At 45.1% G+C, this 22,103-nt stretch overlaps 2 protein-coding genes across 2 annotated transcripts; both read right to left on the reverse strand.

Moving 5' to 3' along the window:
• Positions 1 to 3,896: 3,896 nt before the first annotated feature.
• LOC126525757 (uncharacterized) lies at positions 3,897 to 6,585 on the reverse strand. Its single transcript, XM_050173679.2, has 2 exons — positions 6,435 to 6,585; positions 3,897 to 4,337 (listed from the first exon to the last, which is right to left on the reverse strand). The coding sequence occupies exons 1-2, from the start codon at positions 6,582 to 6,584 to the stop codon at positions 4,140 to 4,142; spliced, it is 348 nt and encodes a 115-aa protein (XP_050029636.1). The 5' UTR covers position 6,585; the 3' UTR covers positions 3,897 to 4,139.
• Positions 6,586 to 14,794: 8,209 nt separating this feature from the next.
• LOC126525729 (uncharacterized) lies at positions 14,795 to 18,461 on the reverse strand. Its single transcript, XM_050173653.2, has 2 exons — positions 18,305 to 18,461; positions 14,795 to 16,569 (listed from the first exon to the last, which is right to left on the reverse strand). The coding sequence occupies exons 1-2, from the start codon at positions 18,444 to 18,446 to the stop codon at positions 15,260 to 15,262; spliced, it is 1,452 nt and encodes a 483-aa protein (XP_050029610.1). The 5' UTR covers positions 18,447 to 18,461; the 3' UTR covers positions 14,795 to 15,259.
• Between the last annotated feature and the right edge of the window lie 3,642 nt (positions 18,462 to 22,103).

Raw genomic sequence — 22,103 nt, forward strand, 5'->3', positions numbered from 1 at the left:
GCGGCCCTAGCTCGTCTTCTTTTCTTTTTTCAGCTCCGGTAATAACACGTGGTGTTTTTGCGACTATGAAGGAATTTTCGAAGAAGTAATTTTGAACCGAAATCCAAATAATATATATATTAAATGGGCAGACACCTGTTTTGCCAATAATAGTTGGGGCTGTACTCATGTTTTGTAAACATATTCTCAGGATAAATGATGACGATGATAACTTTGAAGGCCGTGGCACGTGCGGCCTCAGGAGGTATTGGCCAAGTGTCTGGCGGATCTGAGAAGACATTCTTCCCATGATTGGGAGTTTTTTGTTGTTCAGTGTACTTCTTATACTGAAGAAGAGCAATAAATAAAGGCCTTGCAGCCTGACATACGCTTTTGCTATTGCTGATGTTCGTCACGGAGGCACACTTGCACTTAATACTGATTTATTTACAAACATCCAGCACTGATTTGGGAACATACATTTTTTGCATGCGTGCTGCATACAGAGGTAATTCACAACAATTTAGTCATGCATCCGACAAACTGTGAATTCAGCACAAAAGAGTACACACACTTAAATTTTGCAGCTACAGTTTGCGTTGTGTTATATTTTGGGAACGATGCAGTGCACAAACATAAAAATTGCATGATAATAACATTGTGACCTTTGTGGTGGGTAAACCTAAACATTAGATAAGATTAGACCTTGGACGAAATGAAAGTAAATAAAGATTGCAGGCACAGCCGTTAGGTGGGAAACATTAAATGAACCGCTTTACAAAAACATTGCTTCACATAGATTTGAACATGTTCGTTTGCTCCGCTCATGTGTAAACCCTTTTTTCCACGTTTTTATGAAATTAAAGCCTCTGCTAAGAAAGTTCGGCGTTTCTTGCCGGCATGCGCATTTGGTTGTGCCCGAAACATGAGTGGCGCCTGTTCCATCCCAGCATCACAGACGGGTGGTCCATTGGTGCAAGTCGAAGGTTAGAGTAAGGTAATAATAAACAGACAATCTTTTAAATCTGTTTTGGTAAACACGAGGAAGCCCCATGATTCTGGCTCCTTCGGCCGTTTCGGGATGCAGTGCAAAGCTTCGTTCGTGCCGATCTCGCTATCCTGAACGCAGTAATTACGACCAGGAGACGCGTTTCTTGAACGCACTCCATGTAGCACTTGCACTTGCACTTTGCAAGTGCAAGTGCTACATAGAGCACTTGCACTTGCAAAAAGAGAAGTCGCAGCACCAGAGATGGGAACGACCTGCAGAGCTAGTAAACAGGAGGCACAAGACTTTCGTTCCGATGTTCCGATAGGCTGCTGTGAAGTATATGCGAAACTGGAATACAGGCGTTGGTTATCGATAAAAAAATAAGTTATGCGGACGTTTCATATAGACACAATTAGAAAAAAAAAAAGAACGCCGACTTGAGGTTTGTGTTGAAGATTCGGTTCGAGCGAACTGCAGTGGCGGAGAAGGGAGCGGCTGATGAAATACGACTTGTCCATAGAGGCGCCAATTTTATCTTCCAAAACATTAGTTTGAACACATTTCTCGCACCCTAAGTATCAGTAAGAAGTAAGCTGTAGGAAGAATAAGGGAGTTTATCGACATTCTCAAAGGCTACAAATGTGGATTTCATAGCAGAACTTCCGCGAATACACTATGTAAGAAAACGCAATGGACAATTTTACGTGATGTGTACTTGCAAACGCCAATGCAATTGAAAACTGACCACTGCTGAAAAGGATGGAAGAAGTGAGCTTGTCACATGGAGCGATCTCTAAAGTTAGGAGGGTTTTTGAAGCACACATCTTACCTGGAGTGCTTTGAGATGCAAGCAACGCGCTCTAAACGCCATATTTCGTTGAAAAGTATGATTTCGGAGCGTTATCTTAGCGTGTGCAATTACACGGAACTCAAGTCGTTACACTTCATTATCTACAACATAACTCTCTTTGTTGACGTGTTACTATCGCCTCCCATGCATAACGTTCACAAAATATTGCAGATGAGATGAATATAAAGCAGACGAATCAACGGAATTGCAAAACAGGGTCACCATGTCGAATCAAGATGCGAAGACATGCATTATCGAAATGCAGTCAGTACCGTTCCCACCGGCGTCAGCACGTTCGTATTTTGTTATTGTGTGCTTTAGAAAGGAAAGTTGACGATCCTCTTTTTTTCTGACGTACATGTGAAGGCTCCTCATGCAGTGAAAGCCATGTTCACGTTGACTTTATTTCAATACAGTCGAATCCAAACGCAAGAAACTCGGACAACGATAACTCTTTATACAACACGTGGACTCTTATTGACAGAAACGTTAAAATAACTGCTTCGTAACGAAATCGATATTGGATATACCGAAATCATGGCGTCCTTTACCAGCCCAATTCATGCAGGAAAGGAAACTGCAGCAATCCCACACAATCCTGCGTATTGAGAATGCCATCATTAGTGATGCCGAGAAATACCATAATGCGCAGGCAAAAAGTTACTGCCTATGACGCGCAGTTACATTTTTTTTTGAAATTAATCGGTTCCTCCCTTGCTTCTTTTTCTCCACGGGAGATAAGCAATCAGTATATAACGGAGACATCATAAAAGGTTCTCTGTGTTTGGTATAGGCGAGTTCGGATATATTGATTTTCCTGACATACCGACCTTATAGAGCGTAAGCCTATTGTAACTGTATTCGACTGTATGCTTAGCAGGTACTGGATAGAAATTAGGAAAGTTATTTAACGTGACGAGAAGTTATCATGTTGTTCGGAAAACAAACGATAATTTAGAAACACTCGCATGCGGGAACTGCCGGCTACACTGCCTGGAGCATCTCACGTCGAAAAGCTAAAGTAAAAGAAAGCATGGTCTTTTGGGTATTGACAGCAGGTGAAATGTTTTAATGAACTTCTCTTCTAATGACCTTGAAATGCTTTGGTGCACAGATGCATTTTTTGTTTCAGCGGCAGTTATATTTACTGCAAAGTGATGTCTATTTAGGAGCACTTTGTGACAATAACTTAATCCAGTAAGACACAGTGAAACGAGCGAATTGGTTTAATTAGGCCCTTGTGCCCATGCCTCTGCCAAGTTTGTCTTTGTAAAACCCTGGAGAGTGCTTCTATATTTTAATTGCGTTCTGGTGTAGTGGTACTAAAAAAACGCGGGTCCTTTATCCGTAAGACCCTCGGAAAAACGTAGTAAGGTGTACGTAAGATAAAACAAGACAAATCTGTAAGTTTTGAAGAAAAAGATACAAATGCCTAGGTGTTTGTTTGTCAACATTTATTGCTCTTTCGCACTCAGAGGAGTGAGTCAGATTGTATTAAAGTGAATGAACTTCCAGATTGAAGTTTTGCAACCACCAGCAACTCTCGATGATTGTGCATATCTCAAGTAAGCACTGGCTGCACTCGGAGTGAGCGGGTAGAAGGATTCATGTTTCGAGATATAGAGGTTTTACAATTATGACTGACTCGGTCAAACAGCCTTATTTTTGAAAGATAATTGATCGAAAATAAATTTTCGAAATGCGCGAGGCAGGGGAGAGTAATATGGCACCTTCCAAGAAGTAAAGAAAGTACATATGTTGCCAGTTTCAGCAGTTCAGCCATCGCTGAGAAGATTGGCATTCGAGCAGCCGACTAAAATGTTTTGGAAGGAAGTCCAATTCTGATTGTAACTACGGGGCCTCGCATCTGTATATACATTTCCGGTAGTTGCATCTTTGCTGCTGACTTGAATAAAGTGATTCGGATTATGAAAAAAATCCCAAGTGAATTTAGTCAAATTTGAGGGTGTCAACAGGGATAATTCCCTACGTTGTCCATGCCATCGGAAACCCAACGTGCTTACTCTCTACAGCGGTAGCTTGTCGTCAGGAGGTACGAACACTGAAGCAAATGGCGAAGCTGTCACGTGCCACAAAGCTGACTCAGGCCTGCCAGCAATTTGTTTATGTCCCGAAATCCGCAGACAGATGAGAGATAGTAAAACCCGAGACACGCCCAAGACCCGAGGCACGTGTGTAAGATGGCTAGGGTTCCGAATGAAAGAAAGAAAAAAAGAAAGGACACGGGGCGATGCATTAGGGGCAGTCATCTATGCAGCCAACATCGAGCTAGTGTCCACGCGCTGCAGGAGGTGGCGTCTATTGTCGAGGATTGCCCGTGCCACCCTGCTGTGCTGAAGCTTGGGCCGGATCCTGCGCTGGGCCTCGCCGAGCCGCTTCTGCCTGCGCGTGGCCCTGCGCCGTGCTCTGCGCCGCGTTGAGCCCCGTTGAAGGCGACGTTATTGGGGACGCCATGGACGAATGTTCTCTGGAGAAGATGTCCAGCGGTGGTGGGACCTGCGGCCGGAATGCATGTCGCCGCATTGCGTTAGGAGCAGCGACACAATACAGGCGTCCTCGCGCTTACGTTCAACAACGCTTCGACCGGGCCTGGTTGGCGCGTGACATCTTTCCGTTTACTGCGCAGTGCTGTTCACGCAAAGGGGCAGAACAAATAAAACGGACACGCGTGTGTGCACACGTCCGCGTCCGTTTTATTTATTTTGTCCTTTGTGTGAACAAGATAGCCGAGTAAACACATGACGCTCACGTACAGGTCAGCGTGACTGCGTTGCGCTTATGCAAATGTAAGACTGCACACGTCGTGTAGTTAAGAACAGGGTTATACAATAAGCGCACTCTCAGGCGGAGCGGCAGCGTGAGATTGCATCCAGTATGCAAATTATAGAAGCGATCTCTTATTTCAACCTGTATGAGATATCGTGTTACAACTACGCTCATCAGGACAATTGATTAGACTTATCCTGTAGACCGAAGTTCCTGAAGGCCACTATGCCCTCCCATATAAAACTTGTCTTTTTGTCTGTATATTTGAGAGCTTTAAGTTTTTCCGCAAACTTATTAGCGTTAGTGGCATGCCGGGTTACCGGAAAGGCCTACGGCAGCAACAACATGGCTACCGAGATCTGATGACGCAGTGTCTAACCAAAATGCACGCAAAACTAGTACTGCAGTGACCTACATATCTGACTCAAACTGTTGATGTAATTCCTTGGTGGGGACAGAACCGTTCACCTGCCGTACTTTTGTGATTTTCCTTCGGCGATATCGCTTAAGAGGCGCAAACGTGTTTTTCTAACGCACTTTAGTCGGACAAATCGTCACGAGAGCTCACCACAAGTTTCACGATTGCTGTCCACGGCTTCCGTACCCACGAAACCATAAATGATAAGATTACCGACAAGCTAAATGTCACATATAGGTAAATACGCATGTAAGCAACATTTCCTTAGTAAATTTCGTATCTTGGTTGTGAATGTCGAAGTGGGATCCACACACTTCGATATGGGCTGTTTATAGAAGAATGCGCAGAAAATAATCGACAAAGCCATGGAGCGCCATGCATCCATTATCTCTCTATGGAAAGTGCGATATATATATGGTTCTCGGCGAAACACCCATACCTATAGATGTCACACCGAGTAACACGCATGGGGAAAGGACCTACGCATTAGCCCAATCGCTTTCCGTATCGGATGACACTAAACGCAGCGCCCACAAGAATGCCGCATTTACTATAAGTTTACTATTGCCTTGTCTCCTGTATCGCGCCACTTTACAATGAAACCAACCGAACATACTTGCCGTACCCAGTGTCAGAAGGCAAAGAAAGCTTAGTTTCAAAAATATAAGATATAAGATGTATATATATAAGATGTATAAGATACCGCATTTCAGAGGTATCTTATACACAACACCTTTCGAACAAACTGTATACTTTTTTCTATGAATAATACTGCAAATCATAGAAAAAAGTATACAGTTTGTTCGAAAGGTGTTGTGTATAAGATACCTCTGAAATGCGGTCGGTCTTATGTAGGGCAGACAGCTAGATGTCTTAACGTTAGGTTACAAGAACACAGCAATAAAGTGCGCAAAGGGCGGGAAGGGTTTCTAGGTGTTCATTGCGCACAATGCGGCTGTATCCCGCTTTTTGAAGAAACGACTATCTTAGCTAGGCATTCTAATGAATGCATCCGACTTATCATCGAAGCAGCAGCGATTGCCCATGGTGACTCCGTTAGCAAGCCATCAATTGCATTAACAGACAAAGATCTGGTTCTTCTGAGGTCGCACATGCGCTCTCGTTCATCTTAGGTCATGAACTTTGAATGCATACTCATGTCGGGTTGATGCTTTGTAGGGGGCGCTTTTGTCTTGGTGTCTCAGTATATATATACGTTTGCTTCTCAAAATGAAAATCATTTGGAAGTCAGCGATTGCCTTCGTCGTCCTTTTCTGTCCCTCGTCTATGTATGCGCTGTAAGTGACGATTGATGCCACGGAATACCAACTAGCCCGTACCCAAACTTTGCTGTGGAAGATGCGGTCGGATGACTCAGTAGACAACGCGTTCAGAGTCACGTGACTCACCTTGGGCTGGCCGTGCACGTAGCGCGTTTCACGGCTGGAGCGGTCCTTGGAAGACTTCGAGGATGTCGAGGACTTGGACCCTTTCCGGATGAGAAGAGCGGGAACAGGTGGAGGGGAACCCGGTCCCGCCGCCGACTCGGAGCCCGACATGACCTGCAGCGTTGGTAACAGACTGAACTTGCATATGCACAAAGCACGCGTAGATCGGTCGCGCTCAATGAATGGCGAGGGCCTTGGCAGTGACGCCTTAAGTTGTGCCGGAATGTTCGATGTCTAGTAAGTTCACCTACAGCGTGACGCCTACGGCTTAAATGGATGTTCTACATTTTCCGCCGTGGCCCTAGTGGCGTTGGTTAACATTCCGAGGCGAAGGTTTACTTCATATGCGCCTGTGAATGGGGATGTGCGGATTGCTGCCATCGTAGCTCAATGGGCAATGCGTCGCACGGCGCGCGCACAGAATGTGGGCTCGAATTTCACTGGTGGCAAATTGTCTTCTACTTTCGATTCCCCTTCGGAAAATAATTTTACATCGGAGCAATAGCGCAAGCTTGAGACAGGGACCGAGGAGGCAAGGCTGTCTCAAGTTTGTGGTATTGCTCTTACGTTGTCTACCAACAACCCCGAGGCGCTCTTGCATAATTTTACAATTTACTTCCTAAATGCTTCCTAAGGCTTGATTGTCGGTTTCATATTGTTGTTGCTGACAAGAACTGAGCCCCTTGGTTCCATGATTTGTTTGCTCTTGGTGATTGAGAGAGTTATTTAGCGGAAAGGCAGAACCGCGGAATGTCCTGTACCGTATTTACACATGGTTTTTTTCGTTCGGACTGTCTGGCCTCTCTCTAGTTGTGGCAGTATGAAGAAACGTATAGTTCATTTGATGAAAAAAGCAGGGCTTGTAGCATTACGTTACTGAATGCAGTATAAAACAGAAGAAAATATAGCATGACAAGAGATATACGATGTCCAACATGAAGTTGCGGTGACGTGCGGGCCAGCTGAATCGAATTTTTCACTTGTATTTTCGCTGTGGGGAAATTAGCAATTTCAAGAAAGTACGGATAAAGTATGAACAGTTATTTACTATAAAAAGACCATTTGCGTTCTATAGACAGCACTTACTCAAAGATGAGCTGTGAAGAAACTGGAAAATGGAATGCCAGTGCAAACCAAAACTGAAAACGTAAACGCTATTTGCATTTACTACAACAGTAGTTGCCGCGATTCACCAGTGGTGGATCGTACTATGTCGAAACAGAGAAAAAATGTGATGCCACACGCGATCCTCAGTTAAGATAATAAATTCTGGAACATTTGATCCGGCCTTCCCAGAGCCTGATGAAAGTGCATTTAATACATAAGAAAAATCGAGCTGTTTTAGATGACTTATGATCAAATCGATTCATCTGTTCGTGTAATAATGCTCTGGAATATTTAGGCTACTTCACGCAATTTCCGGGGGCTATGCATCTAATCTATCCATTTATGTATGTATATGTATCTGCGTATGTTGTCACCTAATCGTTTCACCCTCTACCTGCGTCACTGCGTAGTAAGCGATCGTAGGGGTAGTGCATCGGGGACGCTGCGCTGCGGTAACACAAGGTTCGAGGTCAACCATCAGACCGACTTGTGTCACCGATCATGCGGCAACGTGTGTACATATGCCTCGCTTGGCATCGGACCTCTTACTCGCAGACATGGGCAGTGTTGACGCGAAAGCGTTTAGGTACGGCTGTTCGAAGAAACCTTTTTTGGCGCCGACTTGGAGCACCGTGTGCGTGCCACTCGCTCACTGCTGGTCTCCAATGAACTTTGATGCGAACTTGCTTCACTGAGCATGTGCCATTAGGTGTGTGCCGTTTTCCAATGAACGTCTTTGACGCGAACTTGGCTAACTAGATACTGGGAATGTGCCGGTCTACCGTAACGAAAAAAAGATCAGGTAAATTTATCCGATGCTGAGCGGACTGTAACCCACGTCGCAAGGGTTTCTCAAGGAGAGAATCTCGATGCCGTTAGAAGGCTGCCCCACAAGCGCACTGGGTACGTGCCGTTCTTCAACGAACCTCTCGGTAACTTGGGCGACCGAGTGTGTGCCACTGAGTGTGAGGCAAGCGAGGGAACTATTCGCAGCGTTCGTATGCACCGGCGCGCCACGCTCCTCGTCAGTTCTCGGACGCGCCACTAGATGGCTCAGCATGTCCACAAATACACGCGAGAGATGAGCCTGGTTGCCCCACGAAACGTTTCTCAGCGTTCGCCATGCCCCGGCGCCACACGCATTTCGGAGGCCATGCGCAGGCTTCGCAGCGGCTGCGCTAGATGGCGCCGTGCGTTCTTATAGAAACGCGGAGTCCCGCTGCAGTACGCGTCTCAAACAAAACTCGTTTCCACGGTGGCAACCGGTTGTGTCGCTACATTTGTTCAGCGCCAACAAATGATCGTAGACTGCCGTTGTAAAATGAGTTTTGGCGTAATTATACTTTTGCAATCTATATTGCATTGAGGCGGTTCTATGGACTGCGGCGCATCACATCTGGAATAACCTATGCACTTACTGAAATGTGTAACGGTACGAAACGGCGGAGGCACTGCTGTCTAATTCCGGGTAACCAGACGAAAAAGGAGAAAGTTGAGAAGCTGTATCAGTTTTGAATTTTTCGGAAGGCAAGGTTAATTACACATGGCGAGATTTTCAATACTTGCTTGGCAATATTAGTGTTCAAAAGGAAAGCGTCGAATCACAAACGTGCTGAAGTGCTAATCTACTTTGTTGCATTAACTAGGTTCCTTTGTTTGCGAATATGCAAATGTCTCACACTTTTTCGAATACAAATGTCAGGGACGTACCGCGGAGGCAGTGCCAGAAGCAGGAGCTACTTGTCGCTTCCCGCTTGAGCTGGACGATCCAGCTGAACAGGTTGACCCATGACGTTTCTTTTTCTTCAACTTGGACTTGTTGCTACGCTTGCTGGTCTCATCCATGGGCTCTACACGTGCGTCAGCCAATCTCGGACGCCTGAAGCACGATAACTGCAAACCCGACCATGCTATGAGGTTACGAGAGGTACGAAAGAGGCGGTATACGGCTGAAAAGCATAAGCGGGGTCGCAGAATAATATGGTGGCTCTAAAAAATCTGTATAATAATATACAGCTTTTTTATCAGAAGCCTGTGAGCGTAGGGAAGGTGGACATAATTTCACTTTAATAACGTGAGCACGAGAAAAATGTTTGCAACAGATTTTAACCTTATATTAGAAACTTGAGCGTAGTTGTATATGGGCAAAATTGGGCCATTTTTGAAAAAAACCTTTAAAGTCTCACGTAATTCAAAACATTCATTACTGAATTTCGACGAAGATTTTTTTTTAACACTGGCTGTACATTAAAATTGTGACTGCGACCAAATTTCTCATTAAACAACTACCCTCAAGGCTCTAAAAGGAAGTTGTTACGTAACAAACGACGCCTCCAAACACTTATATTAACGTGTTTCTCGACTCCCAGCCGCACTCTTGGCGATAGGTCATGATCACGTCGAGGGGAGAGAAACATTACAATCTAAGTTTTGATTTCTCATTTCTATCTAGCTGAGAGGCACTTTGTTTAGCGCTGTTTCAGAGCACGCTATAGATGCACCGTGAAAAAGCGTGGCCCTAACGGCAAATAGTTCAGTAGATTAACCTAGGCAACATAGCCCGATGAAGCCAAAAACGCTGTTACTGCGCCAGTCCTGCATCCTGGGAGTACCGCCATCCACACCTGTTTGTAACTGTGTTCGTAGTTCCTGCGAGACTCGTCAAGCTGAGCTTCCACAGTCACATAATTTTGTTCGTAAATGAAATACCTCTAAACGTTTTTTTTTATTTGTAGCATGAGTTCGCACATGGCAAATTCCTGGCACAGAAGTTTGATATGAAATCGAACAAACTGAATGTAATTGGGGGCAAGGTGTACGCTTCGTTCGTTCTATATAAAACATTTATGATCTTTTATTTTTTTGGCCTCAATAGTTGGCGGTCGGCTGCTTTCACGAGAGGCCCTATTGCAAAAGCTCCGGGGAAAACTCTTTCGAAGAGGCAAGGATTACAAAATAGAAATGCCTAAGAATCGGAGCTTCTTTATTATGTTTCATGTTTGGATTTATGGAGATTGTCGGAAGCCACCAAACAGCACTGTTCTGGTTTTCGATTGCGGCGGGCCTTAACGAGGAACTTGTTTGTTTATTTCGCCATACATACCCGACGGCACATTGACTGATAGCAGGTCCTGTCTCGAAGCTACGTCAGCGTAACTACAGATGCTGCATTGGGTTTCTTCTGATTACTTGCCTCCTCACCCTGGTTCTTAACGAGCTGCCGAAGTGCCAGTGAACAGGAGTTCTTTCTTTACATTTAGTGCCTTCTAATGAACACAACTACAGCGGCTAATAAAACACATGAGATTTTTCTAACAACTGAGATACCAGTTTTCCAAATAATGTCGCTCGATACCATTGGATATCCGACCAAGGCAATGCTCCTTTCCATATTAACTATTGATTCATGCTATCCAAAAATTTTTGACATGAGAAAGTCTCGAACACACGATGCAACCACACTGACAGGGATCCGAAAAACCCACTGAAAGCATACCTGATGGACATCGAAATTTTTTCGGGCGTTGCAGTAATGTCAAATTTCTTTCTTTCTTTCTTTCTTTCTTTGTGAGACTACACAATTATTTAAATTGGACGCGGAGAGTATCACATTAAAATATTTCGTTTTATCTACAAGCGAACTGCTTCTTTAGCGTTCGTATTTGCACAAAGCATGCAATGTTTCTCACATAGACTCGCCATAGAGCTTTGGTTAAAAATGCGCAAAGAGTAAGGAAGCTGCGAGTGCAAGGTTTCTGGCTCCTGAGAGAGACAAATTTTTTAAGGGCTAGCCAGCCTCATAGATCCGTTAACATTGTTAGCGCAAAAACACAGCGCAGGACAAGCGCTATGTCCTGCGTGCCTTCTGTCGTGCCGTGCGTTTCTTCGCGCTAAAAATATTAACATGCAATACCAACTGGCCCACCAGTCTGTTTTGTTGAACTTCATAGATGCGCTTCCGCTGAAAATTGGCGAACATACTTTATTTCGCTGATTCCCTGGGCGTGGTGGAGCATCTAGATCACTGAACGGAGGCTAAAGCAAGACAATATGCCTTAGACTGACACCTTCTGCGCAGTGGGGCAGCGGATATGCATCTTTCCTATGGATAACGCGGCGTGTAAGACGGCCCTTGACTTCCCATACAAAACTCAAGAATCCATGTTTTAATTAATTTCAACGTGCGCAGTTTTCCATTTTTTCATTGAGCCTTGCGTCTTGAAGAAACAAAGCTTACCTTGACTGGTGCAAGCACCGCAGGCCAATCTTCTTCTTTCTCTTCCGCATCGACGACAGCACGTGGTCTTGGAAATACGACGTTCCATTTATCCTTGTAGTTATCAACTGAATTAAAGAAATGATAATTATTTGGAAATTAAAGTGGATAAAAAATGCTTTCTCATCCACTTTCATTTGTTTATTTAGCACTTCTTTAATTCAGTTATTAACTGCAAGCAATTTCCCCTATGCTGTCTATTGGTTCAGCAGGACAGACCGGTGTGCTGGTTGATATGACATTGTTTACACAGCTGCGCAGAAGCACATGGACGACGAAAGGAACAGGCGGGACTACGAGCTGTGTCCAGTCTTTCGTCGTGCATGTGCTTCTGCGCTTATGTGTAAATAATGTCCTTTGGTGCCACTGTGTGTTGACTTCTTATGATATGACCGATAAAGAACGGGCCCCTTGGTTTCCTACTTTATGGTTCACATACATACATACACACATACATACATACATTTACATAGTGTTTAAATGGATGAGCGATGCCATCACTTTAAATAATTCAACTGCCCTGTTTTCTTTATGGCAAGCTTGTATCCGCGTGGTCGCCGAGACAGGACATCGATCGATGCCCTGTTCTTTTTTTAATCTAATCTGATTATCGATGGTCATTAAGGGTTACGGACTGGATTCCAAGGGAAAGGAAGCGTAGCAGGGGGCGGCAGAAAGTTAGGTGGGCGGATGAGATTAAGAAGTTTGCAGGGACAACATGGCCACAATTAGTACATGACCGGGGTAGTTAGAGAAATATGGGAGAGGTCTTTGCCCTGCAGTGGGCGTAACCAGGCTGATGTTGTTGATGATGATGATGATGATGAATTATTGATAACGAGATTATGAAAAAATATCCTCCTCATGGGGTACGTCACTGCTGCCAGAATACCATTGGTTGCGTACTCGTATATCCTGTTTATTTTTTAAGAGCCTGTCGAACGTTACTTGGGGCACCCTTTTTACATGCTTGGTGTCGGCCTACTGAACTGTTTATCTTCACGAAGACAATGTGGAATGTTAAGAGGTAGCTTTAGCACTGCCCAACTCCATGCCACCTATAGAAGTACATATAAAACGCAGAAGCACTTTTATGAAATAACTGCTGGACCGATTTTAATAAAATTTCTTACATTTGAGAGATAAAGTTAAATTATAGCGACCATCGGAAGCTAAATTTTGCTTTAGCGCCCAATTTATTAAAAGAAACTTTCAAGAATTGGTAGATCTGAAAAGAACTGGCAGCACGTCGTTTATAAATTTGTAGCTCTGCACTAAGAACAAATATCGCAGTTATACCAACTGCTTCCGTTAGAGCATGCAAAGGGGATAAATTTTTATCACTTTGCATCTGACGTGAATTTTTATTTATTTACGTGAATTTGTTAAATTCTTTAAAAGGGTTTTGCAAAAGTCGTACTAGGCGCCTCTGCAAAGCTGCATTTACCGAATAAAAATGTTTATTCTCTCTTTCTCTCACATTCTCGCAGTTTATATTAAAGCCACGTTCTCAGAGCCTACTTTATAGCCACTCACAGCCTAATTTGGAGACATGTACAATACATGAATTTTATCCGCTTTAGATGCACTATTAAATTCCATTTACAGAATCGTGATGTCTTTCATCGCTGCTGAGTTGCCAGGGTTGTAAACTTCATAGTTTCGTTTTCTAAAAATGTTACGAAAAATTGACGGCCTAAATAAAAGATTCGCTACCAACAGTCACTATGTTAGAAATTTTTCTTTTAAATGCAACAAACGTCATCAAATTTGGTGCAGTGGTTCCCGAGAAAAACGATTTCCCCTTTCCTATGTATTTAGATAGGAGATCCCGAGCTAAAGCTTCCCCTTAATAGTCTTGCACTCGACAGACGTCAGTAGAAGACACCCGCGGGGTACCATGTAGATAAAGATCTCATTGATTTCCTTTTCTCATTCCTCTTATGGAATACCACATATATGAAGAGAAAAGCACGAATGAAGCACCATAACTTAAATGGCGCACGCGGTCTCTCTGTCTATTCGGCCAGCAATCCTAATCGCACTCCGGTGACGTACTTTTGCCGGAACACGTGCAATGACTCCGCAAACATTTACTACAACGGCAGCTAGAGAGAGCGCAACTGTGTTCGCTTGGTGTCTGTCCGTCCTTCAAACCGTCGTTATCGTGTAGTTGTTCGCTTCCCGCTCAGGCTGAGCTTCATCCTCGCCGTTTGGCAAAGAAAAACAAAACTTTGTCCATGACCACCCCTTGGAATTGAACTCCTGTAACTGAGGCGATGTATACACTGTATACTAGTTGAAAGCCGGACGCGCTAAGCACCCCGCTTCCGTGCAGCTTTGGCGCTCGGTGAATCGAGTTTGGGCTTTCTGACACACGTGGACTCCGAGAGCAGTGGTGCCTCCAGATGCACTTCAGAGGTGACAGAGGTCAATGTTGTAGGATACAGTGACGATGCTGTTGCATGCATTGCAAAGAAGCGGCTGCTTTAAGATGGCGCATAACTGTTACTCTCGCCCACGCGACCACTGGTTTTGTTGCACTAGCTTTAGAAGCTTCATGTCTTTCTTGCGACCTTGAATCTTTAGTTGGCACATCTCTTACCATAGAGCTTCGCTTGACAGAAAGCACTCTTGTCGTCGGCATTTTTCTCCTTTTCTCTGCCTTTTCGCGCTGCGAATCATGACGAATCTGTTCTTGAGAATAATGCGGTGTTCTCTGCGGAAGCCTGGTGCCGTCGAAATAATTGAGCTCAGAGCCGGATGCATTGCGCAACTGTGATGATTTTATTATTTCACTGTGGCAATTATTTGCGCATTGCGCAAGACATCCGTAGAAGTGAAAGCTGCTATAAAAGCAAAACGCTTCAGACGCGCACCTTTAAGCCTGTGCTCACATTTGGCAGTGATGCGCGCCCAATGAACTTTCGGGCTCAAATTCAGCGAAACGCTTTGCTGTAAGCCATTTTTTTATTGATTCACATGTAACTGCTGGGAGAGGGGTAGAGAACAGGAACAGGCAGCGCTTGCACATCGCCCTTTGTTACTAAACTTCCTGGTCTGTAATCAATCCCCTTATTGTGTCTATCTCGCTTATTTCCACAGCCAATCGCCAGGGCATTCGTGACCGCAGCTACATCAGTCTATGCCGATATCAATACCATGTTTTTATAGAGGCGGATATTGCTTGCACTCCTCCTCCGCAATTTGCAATGACGCCTGGTAATATTAAAGTGCAAACATATGTTGTGTTCATGTGATAAGAAGGGCAGGTATGAAAAACACAAGTGTTTGGTTTTCTAGGGAATTAGGGAAGGCTTCTTTATTTGTACCACTGGCGCCTTCCCATCAGCACGTCTACACTTGCTTTAATGGGAGTTAATCACGGAGTACTAGATCCGTACTACTCCTCCTGCTGCTGCTGTCGTGCGTTTTGCCGCTTCTGCTCCTGCTTCCGCTGTCGTCGCTGTAATCGCAGCTGCTGCTGGCGCTCTCGTTGTTGTTGTCGTTGCTGCAGACGTAGTCGTCGGCGTTGTTGTCGCTGTTGCTGCTGTTGTCGTCGTTGCTGTTGCTGCTGGCGCCAAATTAGTCTCCTACTCTGGCGGCCGTTGCCGCCTCTCTGACCAGCCCCGTAATCAGAGCCACCATCATAGCTTCCGCCGACTTCGCCACCTCCGAAGCCTCCGCTGACTCCGCCACTGCTGTAGCCACTGCTCACTCCTCTGCCGCGCCCACTGCCTCGGCCACCAGCATGAACCCTACCGACTGCGCGACCTCCGTAGCCCATGCCGGCTCTACCACCAGCGTGGCCTTCATTGAACCCCTCATTACCGAGGCTTCCACTGACTCCACCTAAACCATAGCTCGCACCGTTTCCTCTACCAGCGTCACCATTGAAGATGCTTCCACTGACTCCGCCTAAACCATATCCCGCACCGTTTCCTCTACCCGCTTCACCTCCAGTGAGTACACCATTACCGAAGCTTCCACTGACTCTGCCTAAACCATAGCCCGCACCATTTCCTCTACCAGCGGGAACTCCAGTGAGTACACCATTACCGAGGCTTCCACTGACTCCGTCTAAACCATAGCCCCCACCAGCTCCACCACCAACATGGTCTCCGCCGAAACCCCAACTATCATGGCTTCCACTGACTCCGCTGCCACTGTAGCCTGCACTGGCTCTGCCCCCAGCGCGGCCTCTACCAGCAGTGTGGCCTCTGCCGGTTCCGGCCCCAGCGCGGCCTCCAACTAACCCTCCGCTACCAAGGCCACCGCCTACTAAGGGACCGACGAAGCGTGTACCGGCTCCGCCCCCAGTGTGCACTCCAACGGCTCCACCGCTGTCGTAGCCTCCGTCGAGTCCCCCACTACCGTAGCCTCTGCGGAATCCCTCACTACTGAGGCCTCGGCCACCTCTGATACCGCCGTAGCTACCGCCGAATCCACCACCCCCGAGGCGTCCGCTTGCTACAGCGCCACCGTAGCCGCCTCTGTCACCGCCAAGACCATAACCTCCATAGAAGAGGCCAGGGTACCGATTCCCGTAGGCTCCATTTCTATAACCACTACCATAGCCGTAGTTGCCGTAAACGCCATTGCTGAAAGCAGCACCACTGTTGATGTCACCACCGTAGGCGCTACTTCCTGGGAAGCTACTGCTCAAGTCAGCATAACTGCCACTGCTGTAGCCTTCAGGTCCGTGGAAGCTTCCTGAAAAATACATGAATTCAGAAGATCATCGTTCTGTACTGGTCCTTGCAGTAACATTTATTACTGTCTTAAGAAACCATCCTACGGTTCTTCACCGTTTGTCCCATTGTGAATTCAGAGTAATGGTTCGCTCGACGGTTCTCTAGTTTCCCTAGCAGGTGCAACATATATAACAGTTTTCGGTATCGATCGAGTGCAGCGTTCGAGTCGGTGGCATAAAAATGGGAAGTTCATGTTCGTGTCCAGCAAAGAAATAAATGGTTTCGAGATGCATTCCTTCTGTAGGAAACATTGTTTTTGTGCATCTGAGCACAGAATGGCAAATTATGTTCTAGAATACAAATAACAGCTGCCTTCGATAAGCCATCAGGACGGTCCCGTATTCGCTAAGCGACGTGGAAGAAAAGAGTCTGTAATGTATGTATTATAACAGGTGCGTCTAATTGAAGTTTCAGTTTACCTACACGAGTTTACCCAAATCGACCATGTACATAGACCCAAAATATCGTGTATGGCCTCGAAGGTGCTAAAATAGACTGTCATTTTTGCGATTGTTTTCTCATTTTCTTTTGAAATTCAAGGTGTTCTTCAGCTGAACAGCTCTAATCACTAACACAGATCTTGGTTGTGTGCCATGCACATCTTAAGCCTTACGCGGAACTGGCAATGCCGTCGTGGTTACAGTTCTATAGCCAAATATTTATTATTGCGGCAAGGATATTTCAGTTTCCTTTGCCGCTTTCTTAACAGACCAATAAAGCCTGAAAAAAATATGATAGAAAGCCTAAACTACAAAATATAGCACTAATATTTAGCATTGGCAATAGGCGAAGTCTGACTGCTACACACTACTGTAGCATTTATTCGCAGTAAAATATTTGAATACCGGCTGCTCTGGTGTCATTCAACATCTCCAATACCTTCTTATGGATGAAAAAAAACGGTATAATGTTATAAATAAATAAATAAATAAATAAATAAATAAATAAGGCTTTCTCTATGGACATGCTAACACTGAAACAATCAAAAACAAGCGATACCCACACATGTGCATAACTTCCATGAAGCCATTTATTCTGAAGAAATACCAATAAAAATAGCTAAATATTTTATGCAGTAAGACGTCGGTCATCCGTTCCGAATTACAGGAATTGCTTACGTCAGAGATAAATTGACAGTATGCTACTTAACCGACAACAAACCTAACCGACATATTTCTTTTTTTTTGTCTCTGGGATATCACTCGCGTTAGTTAGTGGCTATGCCTAAGCAGGATCAACGTGTACACGAACAAGGACCCTGGAAACAATGCAGCACCAGCGTTGTCTTGCAACAACATTGACACAATGCCTAAAGCTAAGCGCCTTTTTACCACGCTTCGAAATCTGGCAAACCAGAAACAGCGCGAACCATAGCAAGTTTCTCTGTATAGCAGATAACGATGGTTGCAAGGCAAATTTTAGGCAGAGTCCCAAAAAAAAACGCCCTTTCGTGGTGCGCAGGAATTCGAGAATTCTTAGTGACCATTACCCGCCCATTCTAGTTCATCCTGTTCGGCCGCTGTTCCCAGGACTGTCCTCTGCAGGAAAGGACAGTCATGGGACAGTCCTTTACAGGAGAGGACAACGACTTCTTTGACAGAATTCCTGTGTAGGATAGTCCTCGGAAACGGTGGTGGAAGTCAGAATTACGAATTTTTGGGTTAAAGAGATGGCTATAAAAGACTGGCACTTGCCTGTGTAATAGCCACTGTTACCGGAGCTGTCACTACTTTGTCGCCTCCGGCGGCCTGAAGCAACGCTGGCCAATGATACGGCGAGAACGCACACTACCCATAGGCGAGTCATAATTTCATACTCGCCTCGCGACAGCAGCATAGAGACATTAAAAAAAATTGTGTTCCTTTATATACAGATGTATGAGCACTCACTTCTTTTCCCCTCATCTGTCTTGAGTAAGGCGGTGCCACGCAACGACTTCAGATAAAAAGGTCCGCGTACTCTTTGTTTGAATGCACGTAGGCGTAGCTATTGTGTGAGCATATAATACAGTTTTTGTCATAGAAAGACAGTGCTCGTCGACAAGACACGGGCGCTCTTGAAAGTTCCTTGCATTGCGGTAGTGACCTGTCGTGCATTATTCTCCCTTGCAGGTCTTACAAAGGCAGCCAAACAAGTGACAAATAGGTGCTCCGCACTGTATCACATATGCACAACGCTATGGCTCACGAAATAGTCTCATTCGAGATAGATGGTTGAACTGGAGACGTAACAATGCTCGCTGGCTTCGTTGTTCGTACTGTCGCAAGCTTCTGGAGCAGTGCTTCATTCTTTTATCGCTGCGGTACGCCTTGTTCACAGAGTTTTGTCCTTGACAGTGGCGACACGGAAAGAGACGCATAGACTGTGGCAAGTGCCGGCCAAATCTGCCAGGCTAAGACCACGTATGTAGCAACGTCACTACCCCAAGCATCGAGAATCTGACCATCGCTTCTACCGCAGAAGCAGCTTTCCTCGAGCTATCTCGCAGGCTTACGTTTCAAGGAAACTACGTCATCGCTCGACACGGTGCAATGGAGGACAGCACACATTTATGAAGCCGGTGTATCGCTATAGCCATCTGTACTGCCGAGGTGCCGGTGTCCGGCTCTGTTCACTATGAAATGACGCACCGAAACAACAAACGCTATTTAATATCCTCACCGAGTCCTGCATACAGCATCAAGCGCTTCATTCGTTTGATTAAACTGAATCGATGCCTGTGACTCTTTCCCCAGATTTAAAACAATCAGCTTTCTTTGGCTCTTTCCATGATTTCGTACTCGGACTTTCTCCGCTATGGGAACTTCTTGATGCCGCACAAAAGAACGCTTGTGTCATTAATCACCGATCGCCCACTAGTTCCTTGGACGTGTTGCGGAGCGAGACCTCTATGGCGCCTGAAGGTATAGAGGCTGAGGTCGGTATTATATCACCATGTTGCGTTTGTCCACCGCCAGAGCTAACGGTGCCAGACCACGTTTGTCTCCGAAATCTGTTGCGAGTCTATTGTCGAGCTGAGCCGAAATGTACGTTTCTCTAAGGTACATTTTGCTTTTTTGTTTACAAGTTGATATTTTCATTTCTCAGAGAGAAAAAAGGATCAGGTCAAAAAGCTTCACAGAAAGCCATATATATATATATACATATATAAACGTAGGAAGCAAAGGCTATATGGCATTTCAGTGCCATATACTCGCAAATCTATTTGCGACTACTTTCAATGCTCCTATGCCTTATTTTTCATTTATTAGTTCACATACCTACATATCCCGAAAGCGGGTTTTACAGTAAGGGTAATTGCGCACCTCACATTGTGCACTTACACCACGCTATGTATACCATACAAATAAAAGAGAGAAAATAAAGGAACATACAGTGTGCGTACTGAAAATTGTGCAACCTGGATCTATTAGTGCAATGGATAAACAAGAACACAAGGAACGTGAGCGTATAGGACCGTATAGATTTCTTGTGACAAACGTTCTGATTGCACCAAAAGCCTTGCTTCATAGAAACACAAACCTTATAAAACTATTCATACAAAGGAAATGCAACGTTACAGCACAGAGGTTACTACTGCAAAAAAAAAGAAAAAAAAAGAAGAGTCGCAACTTCACTCAAAAGGCGAAGCATCTATCGCGATAGCAAATTAGCGGACACCTGTACGAAATAAGAAAAGTAGTTCTAACGGCCTTATAAGCCTGGAAACATTCGCTTACTAACTATATTAACAAGTATGATGCCAGCGCGCAGGCAAACATGAACACATGCTTGCCTGTTTGCCGAAGCCGTGGTTTCAGAGTCAAATCCCTCTAAATTTAGGCAGTTACTATCAGGCCATTTGAACCCAAAATAGACACTTTTCCTCGCGTTTACTCTCCCAAAATCGGACTTGCTTGTGTCATCGCCTATTCTTCCTTCACTTCTTTTTGCCACTTTTGTTTAGCGTTTTTCACATCTACGTGTACAGCTTTCTTTTAATTTATGCTACTCAGTTTGAGGTATTGTCATTGTTATGTTTATACCTGATGTTTTCTACACAGTTTATTATTTATTTTTCTGTTACCTTTGTTTGCTTTTTTTTTTTGAGCTGATGTATGACACTTTCCCATTGCTGTCGTAAAGAGCTAGGAGTGAATCTAATAGATTCTAATATGTAATACCTTTCGGTAGTTTCGGAATATTCAGGAGCTGTTTTCCCCATTAATATAACATTATCTTCAAGTCCCAGTATATTTCCAACGCTGGCAAGCTTTGTCGTTACATTGGACGTTATGTAGTGCTGTATACTAAATAAAGGTAGCATTAAGAGTAAACAGTAGGTTGGTTTCTAAACTCAGGACTCATTTGAGAGCTCACACAATGGCAGGTTAGCCGAAAAGTCTGCGTCCCCGAGTGACAGGTTGCTCCGCTGCATAGCATGTCGTGTTTTATGTCAATTATGGCCACCAGAACTATATTTGGCGCACATTCGTGATTCTTATTCTTCCAAAACTATTCGACAAAAATTCGTATTTATTAGAAGCCAGCATTCGATTAGAAAACCGAATCGAATAAGGAAATGATCAATATGTTAAACAAAAGTTCGAAATTTCGCACACCCTTCCTTTCTGCTGCCTACCTTGGCTAATCTCGGAGGTTGTTCAGTGGGTAAATAGGCGGCGCATTGTGAGCTGGCGTCGAAAGCGATAGCTGCTACCAGGAAAGGAAATTGGGAGCCCGAACGCTCTTACTCTTACACTTGCTGTTATGCGACGCCGCCGAAGGCACAGGCACGTACTTCAGCGGGACTGCTTTTTCACGCTGCCCTAAGAACAGCCGGCACCATATATCGGCCCCACCGCGAAGCCTGCGCGTGACCTCTGAAGTGCGCAGCATGGGAATGCTGGGAGATGCGCTTCTTTCTGGACACGCTGCGCCAAATAGTGGCAATTGCCGCGAAGCCCGAGCGAAGCAAGCGACACGAGAAGCCTGGCGCACACCTAGTGAAAGCACTCATAAACAAATGTAGATGATAGTGATCTAAAGAAAGGAAGGACGCTTGATTCTGCAAACAAATGTAGTGCGACTCCTCTCTCGTCCTCCCTGCGCCGGCGTTCACTCTCTTCTGTCGACCGTTGCTCCGCCTACACGGTGCTGAACTAGCAGACGCTCTCCGAGTCAAACGTTGACGCTACGTGTAGCTCGCGCTTTTGAGGTCGTATGTTGATTGGAAATTTTTTTTTTTTGCGTTATGTTAGAGAGTTTGAGCAATGCCAAGTTGCCATACGGTAAGTGCGGTAATACCGTACCAGTCGAGGACTGCGCATGCACGTAATTTACCGCGCGGAAAGACTTTCCGTATGGCGTACTAGGCGGTATGGAGTCGGTAAAGCTCGGCTCGCACCGAGTTTTGTGAGCCGAAGGCACCAGCGAAAACAGTGAGAAACTAGCGTCGGACACAGAGTCCACGCCGTGCATGTCCACGTCTCGCGTGCGTTTTTCACTATGATA

The sequence above is a fragment of the Dermacentor andersoni genome, chromosome 8 (assembly GCF_023375885.2).
Source record: "Dermacentor andersoni chromosome 8, qqDerAnde1_hic_scaffold, whole genome shotgun sequence".
Lineage (NCBI taxonomy): Eukaryota > Metazoa > Arthropoda > Arachnida > Ixodida > Ixodidae > Dermacentor > Dermacentor andersoni.